This window comes from Mustelus asterias, chromosome 18 (assembly GCF_964213995.1).
Source record: "Mustelus asterias chromosome 18, sMusAst1.hap1.1, whole genome shotgun sequence".
Taxonomy (NCBI): Eukaryota; Metazoa; Chordata; class Chondrichthyes; order Carcharhiniformes; family Triakidae; genus Mustelus; species Mustelus asterias.
In genome coordinates, this window is record NC_135818.1 from 83,388,506 (window position 1) to 83,402,403 (window position 13,898).

Sequence of the window (13,898 nt, forward strand, 5' to 3'; positions counted from 1 at the left end):
TTGGTAATGTATTTCACCAACACCGTTACCCATTGACTGAAAATGTTTTGCCCAAATTCACTGCTTGCTGCCGACAACCTCCGTTTTTGTGTTATTTGAACACTCCTCTAGTGAACAATTTGGCGAAATCACTGTATCAAATACTATCCTTCGGCCCATCGCCGAGTTGGCTTCTTGGTTAGCGACCAATGTGTGGGATTATCAATAGAATAGAGAGAGTGTAATTTTGGTAACATTTGCTCAATGAAAGTTGAAATACTCTATTGCAAAGCATTACAAATAGTGAACTTTTAATTTTTGTACAATGAATTGTCCAATTTGAGTGATTCACAATATATTTGAAATGAAAAATATAAATTATAACAAAGCATTCATTCTCACTCAGTTTAAAATGTTGAAGCCAGGGTTAATTATATACATATATACACACACACCCACCCAAACATCAATCTGAATCGAAACCTACAGTGACCAGAGTCAAACAAGAGCCACATCTTGTGTTTGCAACTCATTTTCCCAGGCAAAATTACATGAAATCTAGTAAATTAAAGCAATGAACACAAACTTTAAGGGCATTTTTAATTAAAATTTTTGCAAAGGCAAAATACTTTTAAGTAACTTAAAATAGATCTTAGTACAACAAAATACTAAGTTCTCTAATTGTCTTACAAGCAGGGCCTTAAACGAAGATGACTATTTTTTATTAAGAACTTGATTTAAATGGTACAAGATGAATTATACAAACATAATAAATAGATTTCCCTCTTACACGTATGTACAACACCAGGTGACTAAGTAGCTGTGGGTAATAGAAAACAGATCAAGCAATGAACATTGTTTTTATTTCCTTCCAAATTGCCATCTGGCTTCTGTTTTAATTTTTAAAAAGCAAAACTTTGTAAATGGTTGGCTGTGTATTTCTTTTAAAAGGCGCTCAATTTCTTTCCTTTCACCGCTCCATGTGCAAACTCTGCCATTTCGTTCCCCTCATACCCAAGAATCATTTCAGTAATCGCATAATACTGTCTCCGCTGAAAACACAGTTAAAAGTGATGTCACTCTCGTCATTTTTAAAAGGCAAATCCCCTCAACCTGCTGCTTTAATTTCACAAGATTAGAAAATCATTACATTAAACCAATGGGGATAGGAAAAGGAGAGAAAAAAAAAAACACAAAACAAGCACGATGATTCTACCAAAACCTAATATTACAGTCAAAAGTAAAAATCGTCAATTAAAATTAAACTGAGCATTGATCGACAGTATAGTGTGATGTGCCACATAGGTGAAACGGAGAAAAATTAAAACTATGGAACATGACTGCAAAAGGAACACTTGATAACAGCACTATATATAAGAGCACAGTTTGGTATGTTCCGCCTCTGGGATCCAGCCGATTTTCAAAATTATCACAGGTATGGTGTGAAGACAATAGTTTTTGAAGAGTCCGTCTCAACTATATTGCATACCGTAATGAAATCACAGCATAAAAAAGGTAAACGGAATACGTGTCTAGGTTATCAAACTGTTTTGCAAGTCAAAGTCATCTATCAACTTTGTTTTACTTTTAAAATATATCAGCCATTGTTACACTTTTAAGAATGTATTGGTCCTGGGTCAGGAAGTTATTCAATCGCTACACAGATGTGAAGGGACTTGAATTTACAAGGTCTTTCTTCCCCAGCTATAAACCTCCCCTATAAAATAACCTTTTTTAAAACTTTTAATTACTTCAGTTTCTTTGCAGTTCAAATTACAGCACTTAGCACAAAGCACAGTGACTGGGTCCTCTAAACGCTTTCTCCTTAGAAGAGTCTTGCTCGATGTTTTGTAAACTCGCTAGCTCGGTAGATGATAATTCATCAATCAGCAAGCAGTGACTGTATTATGGTATGACTGATAGTTAAGCGTTATCTTTTTCTCTTTGTAAAATGTTAGCCATTTCAGTGGCAAGGCTTTTCCCCACGTAACGTAGTGTTGTACAACTCAGTAGCTTGGGTTCCAGTAGTTCTGTATTCTTTTCACTTGCAGGCTTCGTACTTCAGTTTAAGCGCACATTAGTCCAGTCCGATGAGCCTGTCCTTTCGCAAAAGGATCTCAATTCTTACCACTCTGCATCTCCGATGGCTTTGGAAAACACATAATCTCTCCCATTCAGGTTCATGATCCCATCCTTCAGGTGGAACTTCCACTTATTCTTACTCCGGTGGATCTAAAGATACAACAAACACCATTAAGGCAGACGGACATTGCTATAGAAGGTAACACATACAACAGCATTGCTCTTCCAACTGTCTCACCTTCTGAATGTGCCGGCTCTTGCTGGTAGAGACACATCGGCCGGAATCTTACCACCCGTTCACACCAGTGGGATTTTCCCATCCCGCTGCAGTGAACGGAGATTTGGCTGGCCGCCAAATTCTCCAACCTCACTGCAGTGGGAGCGTGGCGTGATCGGCTGGTAAGATCCCACCCAGCAACTCCCTTGCTGTAGTTCCTACCAGTGAGTGACAAAGATCAGAACAGCATGACCTCCAAAATACACACATACCCGATCAGGGGTATACACTGCCTGAGGCCTCAACCTTCCTGGGTCAACATTCGGAAATTGCCTACCCAGTATCACTGTTAAAACATTGCGACCACCCACAGCACAATCATCACCAGGAGTGAAGCTGTTCAATAAGAAAGTTCACTCCTGTGTTCTCAGAGCAACTTAGAAAGGGCTTTGTCAGCGTCACCCACATTCTGAATTCTGTTGCAAAGGCCCTCAAAATCCTCCCCAATCCCCCTTTCATTATGTGCTTGTTTGATTTGCAACATAAGGCAGCAAAGATCTGATATCGGAAGGCTGGGATCAATGATCTTTAGCCCCCCCCCCCTCTTTGGACTTTTCCATTTGCCTGTGTATGAACCGAGATGTTGAATACCAGGGAACTATTCACCTATGGATCGAATCACAGCAAAAACCCATTCCCACCATCACAAGCAGCAGCATCCGTTGGAAAGTCAATGAGAGCAACAACTGTCACCAATTTATCTTTTGCTAACACGTGGTCCTGGTGCACCACCCAAACTGTCTCTCTGGCTAAGAACAACAAACTCAACACAGACCAGAAATCAAATTTAGTTCCGTCCTTCCTTACAGCTCGGTGATCCTTGTGTTGGAGTTAGAAGGAACTCTTAAGTTATCGCCAATAAGAAAGAAACCAACCATTTTTCCTTGACATCCGATAGCATTACCATTACTGAAACGTCCACGATCAACATTCTGAGTTGGCTAAAGGCTGGGAATTCTGCACCAAAAGACTCACGTCCAGAGTGCCCAAAGTCTGCCTACCGTCTACAAGTCAGGAGTGTGATGGAATACTCTCCACTTGCTGGATGAGCTTCAACAAATTAAAAAATAATCCCAATCCCAGACAATGCAGCTTAATTGGGACCCATCCACCACATAAAGCTTCCACTCCTTTCATTGCCAGTACAGTGACAGCTGTGTGTACCATCTACAAGATACACTACAGTAATTCACCAAAGGCTCCTTTGACAGTTCCTTCCACACCCATGATGTCTACTTCCTAGAGAAGGGCAATAAAAACAAGGGATCATCACCAGCGGCAAATGCCCTCTCCAATTATACACCATGCTGACTTGGAACAACATCACTGTCCCCTCTGTCTGAGTGAAAATCCTAGAATCCCCTCCCTAAAAGCACCAATGGACTGCAGCGATTCATGGCAGCAGCTCACCACTACCTTCTCTGGGGCAATTAAGGATAAGTAATGCCTTTGTCAGCACCAATCACATGCCAAAAATGAATTTAGAAGAAACTCAACACTATTTCTGATGGACTGAATCATGGATATCTGCTCACAACTTTTAAACTGAAGTTCTTAGTGTGAAATATCAGATGGTAAGAAGGAACCTTCTGCTTTATAGATCAAGCACGAATTGGAGTCCAGTGGATTAAAATTGACTCAAAAATAAGATTTAAAATTGGTTTAGCTTTCAGTGATTAGCTTAGCCGCTTCACACCCTGTGGCAGCAATCAAGAGGGCAAACTACAAGTTACTTTCCAAAGAAAAGTTAAGAAAATTAATAGAATACAAAGATGATTAAGTACATGCCAGAGATTTTGGACAGTCTAGCAAGCTGCTTGAGAAGCTAACAAAAGGAATATTGTCTATTTTTCTTTATAAATACCTAAAATAAATATATGTGCTGAACGGAATGGCATGTCAAAACTTTTTACAATTCATTCAACACAGTATCTGCCAAAATAAATCACATGCCTTATTTTAACCATACATATTCATCCTTTGCTTTTTTTCCCCCACTATCCTTTGGTTTATAGTCAGCGTACAGTGACAATCTCAATGTGAAAATAAATCTTTGAAAACTAACTGTGCTGATAAATCTTTATTTCTTTATTAGATTTGCAAAGCCAATGCACAGAGTGGACAGACCAAGTCCTTATTCATCTCCTTTCTTGCTCCAAAAGCCAATTCACATTGAATCCAATTCATGGTTCCCACAAGAGAGACCTACTAGACCCAAGCTGACAAGAAAAGACATTCACACCTGTTCTAATGAATCTAATCTGATAATCTGAGATCTAATCTGATGAATTTCAATTCCACCAAATGCCATGTTGCCCCACCCACAAGACACACACTGCTAATCAGTTACTTGTCCCAGCAGTCTATTTGTTTCTAGTAACTATGGAAATGGACCTACCCTTCAGCCTTCACCCTCTTATACATAGTGCGCTGGGAGATCAAGGTGCATGCACAATAGCACCCTCTAGCAGTCTGCAGCCGGCTTCCCAGAATGAATAGACTTCGTCCACTCCTCCTACTGGCAAGAATCACACTTTGCCTCATTTTTTTTCCGAATTGCTGTAAGGTAGCGTCTGGAGCTCATCCAGAAAATGGGTGCAATTCTCTCCTGTTTTCACTCGTTCAGCACTTAGAATTTTTTTGGTAAGATTCCCCCGTGGTGATCGCAGATACGCTGCATTTATTGAAGGCTAATAATAAGCATGTTAATGAAGGAAGATGATGACATAAGTGGAGCCAATCAAAGCAAACACTAACTAGCCTTTCTCTTTCAGATGTTGGGTGTCTGGAATATTACTTTTATTCTAGATTATCAGCATTCGGTCTCTTCTTAGTTCCTTTCTTGGTTAAAAAAAAACAAGACGGTTGCTCAAATCTAAACTCATGTACCCACACCAGAATGAACTGGCAACAGAACCCAAAAGCAAAAAGCCAGTTAACTTTCACCACACATGACGAAATACAAAATGGCACTTGCAAAGATAATTGTGAAAATGCGTCTTGTTACTCATAGGAAGAATGAGGAGACGGATGGTCTTGCTATGGCATTAGAATAATAGCATTACAGGACAGTTGAGATTAACATTTTTGTGCAACCAAGATTCTTAATTCAAAGTAGACTTTATTTTTCTCGTGAATGTCACCCATTTGAAAAAACATAGTTTCAATCCATTTTATTTTCTAGGAGCGATTAAGTTTGAAATAATTCCGATCTTGAACCTAAATACTAGAAGCTTAGGAGACCTGCAGCAAAAGCCACCATAAGACTGAAACTGAGTAAGATGTCTGCAAGAAATACAATGCACAATAACCCTGTTTAGTTTGGCATGTACAAGAATTTCATTATGAAAACTTAAAAGGGTCACAAAACCCCTTTGGTACAGACTTACTCATGTATTAAATGCGACTGAATACAGGCACCATCCATATCCAGGTATTAAGACCCTGTACTTTTCTGCTTGCATAAAGACAACTTCAAAATTCAGCGAAGCATTTTCCTCAAGTGGGACTAGCAAATTGTTTGAACAGCTGGAGAAAGAGTAAAAGGGGATTGGAGTTTCCACTTGGTTATGCTGGTTCTCAAGGCATCGTCTGCCTGAAATTGCTGCATGAAAGGTCACAGCAATTTTTAAAGTGCAGTATACGCCAGTGCATATTGAGTTGCCTTGATCTTTTGCACTGATCTAATCCAAACTGAGGAGAGGTCACCTGGCCCACAAAACTGACCACGTCACCCAGGACGGATTAATGACTATTGGGAGTTGAACCTAATACGATTTATTTGCAGGCTTCGAGGGGGACACTAAATCTGAAGTTGTTACACTGGACACGAATCAGCATTTTAAAAGCATGTGAATGTAATTTTTTGGTACTTGCTAAGAAACTGAAGAGTGAGCAGTTTCAGCACATGAAAGCATGAACCAATACTGTTTCACATGATCCAGCCAGATATGGTGGTGAATGTCTAAACCATTCAAGTCTGTCCTTGGGCGAGGGAGAGCAGATCAGAGCTGTACCAGGAGAATAGCCAAAATGAGAGAAAATGAAGGTTTTATTGTGGACTAAGGAATCTGAGATGGAGGTTTTTTTTATTGTTTCACGGGATGTGGGTGTGGCTGTCTAAGCCAACATTTTTATTGTCCATCCTTAATTGCCCTCGAGGAGATGGTGTTAAGTCGCCTTTTTGAACTCCATGTGGTGTAGGTACACCCACAGTGCTGACTGGGAGTGAGACCAGAATTTTAACCTGGGAACAATGAAGGGATAGTTCCAGGTCAGGGGGATGGGAGCTTGCAGTGGTGGTGTTCCCAAGCATCTGCTGCCCTTGCTCTTCTAGATGGTAGAGATTGTGGGTTTGCACTGTAGGGATTCGATGGTTTGGAAGGTGCTGTCGTAGGAGAGTGCGCGGTTCAGCAAATCAGTAGCTGCAAAAATGTATGGAGGGCCAAAAGCTAGACAGTTAGGATTTTAGTGCAGTTATAGGAGAATTGGGGCATAGTCTTTTTCCGGGTGCGGCACAGGAGGTAGGGTTGGAATAAGGAAGGGGGCTATGGTGAGTGATACACGCAATAGATCAGAGATGGCCTTCTCTGTGATTGATACGACAGGAATAACAGGTTGGGATGGCAAGGTCAAGGGGATGGGCGTGAATGGTTTAAGGAGTTCACATGGACGGAGTTATTAAGAGAGGGCAGTGAATTCAGAAGGCAGAAAGCATAATGAGTTCAGATGGAGACTGAAATCACCGAGGATGACAGGTCATTCTGTACAGAGGCAGGAAAGCAGTGAAGATATCTCAGTGAGAACATTCTTACTGGATGAGTAGTGGAGAACAAATATACTTGAGCACACACTGTAGGTTATCGAATCAGTGCAGCACTCGGAGTGGTGGTGTCTTTTGCCTGACATTGAACTTCACATGGGTATAATAGGAGGTTGAGGGTTAATTTGATCCATGAGGGGTACAACGTTAAAATGAGTTGATAGGGTAGACATGGAGAAACCATTTCTGCCATGGAGGAAATCAAAAACAAGAGATTTGATGTTAAAGTTAACAGCTAGGTCTTTCACAACTGAAGCATTACTTTCTCAATTTTGCATTCCAAGCTGGAGATAAAGACCTATGTTAACTGACCAGAATTGGAAAGTAGATGTTGAGAAATTAAATCAACATCCTGGATTTTCACCCAATTAGCTTTGTTGTCAGTAAGAAATTTCACAGGCATTATTCATCGATTTCTCTGCAGTTGGTCAGCTCTGTCAGCAATTCAGTGAGTGAGTTATGACAGGAAAAATATATATATTTATGACCTGGTAGAGGAACTGATTTACTGACACATGAAGGCCTTTTTCATCACTTTAATTTTTTAAAAACCCAATTTAAGGAGTGTTATAATCCATAGCCACGTGCATCCTTTCAAATGCTAATAGTGTGTGCAAATCAAGGCAATCTGCCCAAGCACAAAATCTAAGCCGTGCATTTGTTTAACGACTACCCAATTTTCCAGTTGGTTTACATTTCAGACAGCTTTGTAAAAGAAAATAAGAGGAGAATGCCAGACACTAACATGCAAAAAGCTGCAACCGCAAGCCGGTCAGGAACAGACCGCAAACAGGCTTAATGCAGTCAATTCTAATTTGAATCAGGCACCATCAAACCCAAGAGCACAGCGCTCGTCTTCAAAAGCAAACCTCTTACAAATCAACAGAATAACTCTGCCGATACCTAGAAAGTGGGTAACGTTTCAAAATTCCAGATTCCACAAACCCCCAAATCAGATTTTCTCCAGAATGTTAAAATAAACCAACCCCTCTCAAGTTTTGTAATGCGTGGTTAATGACAGCCTGCAAGTGTTTTTCATTCATTTTATGTGAATCTCAGTATATGCCATCAATATTATTAGCACATAGTGACTAAAACCGTGCCCTATGATGAGTTGAAACTCTGCCTGCCAGATGTGCCTGTTTGTTTTACTTGGTATAAGTTTCTGCTTTAAGTTTCACTGTGATAATATAAATGTAATAAATCAGTATAAATATAATAAATCAAACAAGACATATGGCCCTAAATGCTCAACAGTCAAACTCCAAGAGGTGGAACTGCCCTTGGTGAATACTCAAAGACATTGACACCAACAATCATGACTTGGGTATTGCTGTTCAACTGAACACTTACTAATTTGCATTAGATCAGGGGTCTCCAAACTTTTCAGAACGAGGGCCACATCGTATATTTTACACATTTTCGGTGGCCAAAGAAAAAAAATTAGTTTTATAAATGAATGAATAAAATTTAAATGAATAAGTTTTATTTGGATCATCTTTGTAATCAGCGTGATATGATTCAGAACAAAAGAGAAATGTGACAATTACAAAGAAACAATGCTGTGCTTATAATGAGTAAAAATGTCAAACATTAGCAAATGCTCTGACAAAATAATCAATTACTTAACTGCAGATGAGAAAAGCAGGCTATTCATTTTTAAATTAATTTTATTTACTGAAATTTTACAAATGTTTACTTGAAATGAGAATTTGCCCAATTTTGTGGCAGACAATAAGAAAAATAAACACCCCCCAAGAAAGGACTTCAGTAAAACAAAGCAAAGAAATTCAAAATAAACTTGAACCATTAATAAAGGTCGAACAAAAATAAATTCAGTCTGCACCTTTCTACACAATTCTGGCAATTGGAGTTTTCAATCGTAATCAACAAATCAAGAAGTTTTGCACAAGATTAATGGGAATGATGGAACTGCTTTTTTTAATTTCAAAATATTGCTGAACTGAGGTTTCAAGCTTGAGGAGCCAATTATTAGAATGGACTTCAAATGCTCATCAGATAAATTTGCTCGATATTTGGGCTTGACATACTTCATTTTTGCAAATGTTTGTTCACACAGGTACGTTGTACCAAAAACTGATACAAATCCACAAGCAAATCGCTTCAAATTTGGAAACTGCTCAGGCTGCAAAGATTTATAAAATTGGTTCAGATTTCCTTCTTTATACTTGTCTTTCAGCATGTCATCTGATTGGAGATCAATAATTTCCATTTGAAACTGACTTGGGAGTGTTTCAACATTACAGCCAAATGGATTTTGAAACAGCTTTATTTCATCTGTGTTTCCATCAAGATCAGAAAATCGTTCCTGAAATTGCTTTTGCAAGTCCTTAATGATTTCTGTTGCAAATGAAGAAGGAAATTCTGCTTCACTTTCTTCATGACATTTTTCACAACATGGAAAATGAACCAAGTTATGAACTTTCAGCTATCCTTGAAATAGCATCAGTTTTGCCCTGAATGTCTTGACATGCACAAATAGATCACAAATCAAATTTGTTTCACCTTGCAACTTCAGATTCAATTGGTTCATATGGCCTGTCACGTCTGCAAAAAATGCCAATTTCCAAAGCCAGTCAGTGTTTGATAAGTGGTTCGGGTCGATTCTTCTCTGTGAGAAAGGAATCAATTTCCTCTCTGAGCTGAAAGAACCGTGATAGAACCTTTCCACAACTAAGCCATCGAACTGCTGTTACAAACCTTTCTTCACCCCAGACATGTTCTTTCCTCCATCAATTGTCACGCATTGCAGTTTATTATACTTCACGTTATATTCTAACATAGTTTTTTTGCAATTCTTTGAAGATGTCTTCTCCAGTTACTGTGCTGTGCATGCTATGCACTGATGCTAATTCTTCTGTCACATTAAATTCACTGTCGATGCCACGGATGAATACTAGGAGTTGTGATGTGTCACACATCAGTCGATTCATCAAGTGCGAGAGAATACAACTGAAAATTTCTTGCTTTGTCTGCAATTTGATGAAATATATTGCTTCCTATATCCTCAATTCTACGAGCAACAGTATTTGGCGCAAGACTGATGATTTGGAACAGATTTGCTTTTTCTGGGCATAACTCTTGCACTGCTTCCATTATACACTCTTTGATGAGATCTCCATCGGTGAATGGCTTTCCTCTTTTAGCCAACACATAAGCTAGTTTGTAACTGGCCCTGGTTAAAGCTTCATTTTCAGTTATCTTCTGTGTAAAAAAAGCTTGTTGGGAAAGCAACCTGCGTTGCATTGATTCAAATTTTTCCGAACGCTGTGCTCCTGTGAATTGGGAATAACTTGGTTCATGTTTGGTCTCATAGTGCCGACGGACATTGTACTCCTTCAAAGCTGCAACAGTTTCGTTGCATATGACACACAAGGCTTTATCACCTGCTTGTACAAAGAAGTACTTTACACCCCATTCTTCATTAAACAGGCGACACCAACTGTTCACTTTTCTTTTTTCCTTCCATAACTGAATTGCCACCATCATTGTCATCGCTCATTTCAGACAGATGGAACTTACGGATTGGATAAAGCAGCTGTCACTCAGTCAATGCAGTGCAGCAAATGGATAGCAGATGTCTCAATTGCTGATTCGTTTAATGAACTGTCAGTCACAGGACGGCAGCTCTGATTGGACAATAGGCCGGTAAAGAGGGCGGGGATTCCCATGAGTCCATCAGACACCGCACGGAGCGGCAGCAAATGTCCGGCCTGTGGCTTCCGTCCCCGCGTCCGGATCCTGAGTCAGCGGCGGGGTTCCGGACGCGGGAGTGTTTTCGGCAGCGGGAATCCCGTTCCGCCCCACTGGCTGGGGGCCAGATGTAGCCCGCTGCGGGCCGGATGTGGCCCGCAGGCCATAGTTTGGAGACCCCTGCATTAGATCATTGTTTTTATATCACCGCTGTACTTTGTGTTAATAAAAGTAACATTCAAGCATCATTTTGTGCTTATATTTTGTTGAGTTTATAAATTTCCAGCATCATCATTAATTTTTGAGTTTTGGGAGTAACCAAGTCAACAGTGCTGCAGATTGCTGAGATATTGCTGTCACTGTCAGGAATGGCTTCTTCCAGGATCTAAACAACCTTTGGATTGTTTGAGGTTTCACTTTTCTAAGTACGAGTAGGGAGATTACCTAATGTTGCTGTAATTCAATGCTGTGGAAGACTTCAACCAGATTACATGTCTACTTTAGTCAATGCCAATGCCCTACTCCCAACTTGGGCACATCTGACCTAACTAATGCTTCCTATATACCATCTCAAAATGATGTTCTCCTATGCTCATTGCCTGAGGGAACAACGAGATTAGGTATGTTTGTCCACTGCTGCTATTCACTTTGGAAAACATTGATGTTGAGTTATCATGCAGGGGATCACTTTATGTGTTTGTAGATGGCACCCTGTGAACAAGACACCTGGAGTTCCTCTTCTACTCCGTATTGAGAACATGGTGCTCCAGCCATTTGGCAGATTAATTGGGCTAAAATAAAGATTGCTCAGAATTTCTGGTGAGTCAAACTGACGTCAAGAACCCCCAAGGACAAAGATCAGGGCGATCAGGAGAATTTTCTCACTCAGAATTGTCATAATCTGGAACACTTTACCCAAAATGGCAGAAAAGCTGAATCCATAAATGATTTAAAAGGGAGTTGGAGAGGTATTTGAGGATGAGGAGCTTACAGGGTTACAGCACAAAAAGGATATGGGGTTTAAACGTGACTGCTGTTCCAGACAGCACAGCCCTCCTCTGATTCTGAATCTAACGCCCCAACCTCCAGTCCTGGTTAGAAAGGCTCGTGACTTCTAGGAGCTAGCACAATGCTAGCTAGAGGCACACTTAGCCCAGTTTCAACAGTTTTCAGCAGGTTAGAAGAAAGGCACAGTGCTGAAATCATAGTGAAGCAGAGAAATCTCCGCAGGCACGATTAAGTACCTCTGCCTGAGTGTATAGATTCTGCTACTTGCTGAAAGAAGAGTGTAGTCAGATCTCCTCTGATCCTGGACCTGCTCTGTCCACTGGTATGCAGCAAGACCTAGGTCCTCTTTAGTAGGCAATGACCAGAAAATCTCAGAGAATAAGATACAGACAGAAATGGAAGTTGGTTTTCAATTCCCATTCACTACGATGAAGCCAGAAAAACAGACTGTTATGCTGATAGGCCAAGGCAGTCAAGGCAACTGCTGTTTGCCGAGAAGTGACTGAGGCTAAACAAAGTCCTGGAAAAAATTATCATTCTAACTTGCATAAATTCCAAATGTACTTTTTCTGACAACTATTGCTCTGACCTCAATCATTTAGACCATTCCACACAGCTGAAGCACTCTGCCAAGTTTAAAAGGATATCCATCTAGGTCACACACATTAAATCGTGCACATGGATAGACAAAAACTATTAGAATTTATCAAATTAGATAAAGTTAGAGAGTGGGAACCAAGGTTGGGCAATAGTGAACTGGGGGAGTGGAATAAGGAGATGTGTTCATAGAAAGATTGGAGAGATTGGTCCTCAAAGAGATGATTGAGGGGAGAAATCATAGATGTATTTGAAATGAAGGGTCTGGATGAAGTAGGTGGGAAGAAATGGTTTTGATTTTGATTTGATTTATTATTGTCACATATATTAATGTACAGTGAAAGGTATTGTTTCCTGCGCACTGCACAAACAAAATATACTGTCCATAGAGAAGGAAACGAGAGAGTGCAGAATGTAGTGTTACAGTCATAGCTAGGGTGTAGAGAAAGATCAACTTAATGCAAGGTAGGTCCATTCAAAAGTCTGATGGCAGCAGGGAAGAAGCTGTTCTTGAGTCGGTTGGTACGTGACCTCAGACTTTTGAGTCTTTTTCCCCGAAGGAAGAAGGTGGAAGAGAGAATGTCCGGGGTGCGTGGGGTTCTTAATTATGCTGGCTGCTTTGCCGAGGCAGCAGGAAGTGTAGACAGAGTCAATGGATGGGAGGCTGGTTTGCGTGATGGATTGGGCTACATTCACGACCTTTTGCAGTTCCTTGCAGTCTTGGGCAGAGCAGGAGCCATACCAAGCTGTGATACAACCAGAAAGAATGCTTTCTATGGTGCATCTGTAAAAGTTGATGAGAGATTGCAGACTCTGAGATGCAGAGGGATCAGGGTTGTGCAGGTAGAGTAAGTAATTAGGAAAGGTAATTGAATGTTATCATTTATCCTGAGGGGAACTGAATACAAAAGTGGGGAGGTTTTGCTTCAGTTATATGGGGCACTAGTGAAACCACATCTGGAATACTGTGGACTGTACTGTCACCTCATTTAAGAAAGGATGTAGATGTGTTAGAAGCAATTCAGAGAAGGTTTACCAGACTAATAGCTGCAATGGGCAGGTGGCCTTGAGGAGAAGTTGGATAGACTAGATTTGTGTCTGCTGGAGTTTAGAAGTCATGATGTGGAACCTTTAAGACCTGGCTGGTTGTAGGGATTCGCATTCTAATCAGTATTCTGCAACTTGATTTTGTGTCTGTTTGCACTGTTTGAGAGCACATTTCCACTCCATCTGACGAAGGAGCAGTGCTCCGAAAGCTTATGGTATTTGCTACCAAATAAACCTGTTGGACTTTAACCTGGTGTTGAGAGACTTCTTACGGGGTTTAGAAGAGCAGGTGATTTGATTAAAACATACAAGATCCTGAGGGGTCTTGACAGGGGGGGGGGGGGGGGGGGGTGGAGAGAATGTTTCCTCTTG

General features: G+C 40.5%; 1 protein-coding gene across 4 annotated transcripts in view; it reads right to left on the reverse strand.

Annotated features, from left to right (window-relative positions):
* Positions 1-560: 560 nt before the first annotated feature.
* The window catches only part of gtf2a1 (general transcription factor IIA, 1), a 53,117-nt gene continuing 39,779 nt past the window's right edge, over positions 561-13,898 (reverse strand). For 2 of the 4 annotated variants that reach the window (XM_078234396.1, XM_078234395.1), the window contains exons 10-11: positions 2,108-2,211; positions 561-1,031 (exon numbers count right to left, since the gene is read on the reverse strand). In XM_078234396.1, the coding sequence (XP_078090522.1) occupies positions 1,001-1,031; positions 2,108-2,211 (135 nt within the window). In that variant the 3' untranslated portion in view covers positions 561-1,000. Of the gene's footprint in view, positions 1,032-1,730; positions 2,212-13,898 lie in introns of those variants that run through there. The other 2 variants (XM_078234397.1, XM_078234398.1) reach the window with 2 other exon arrangements.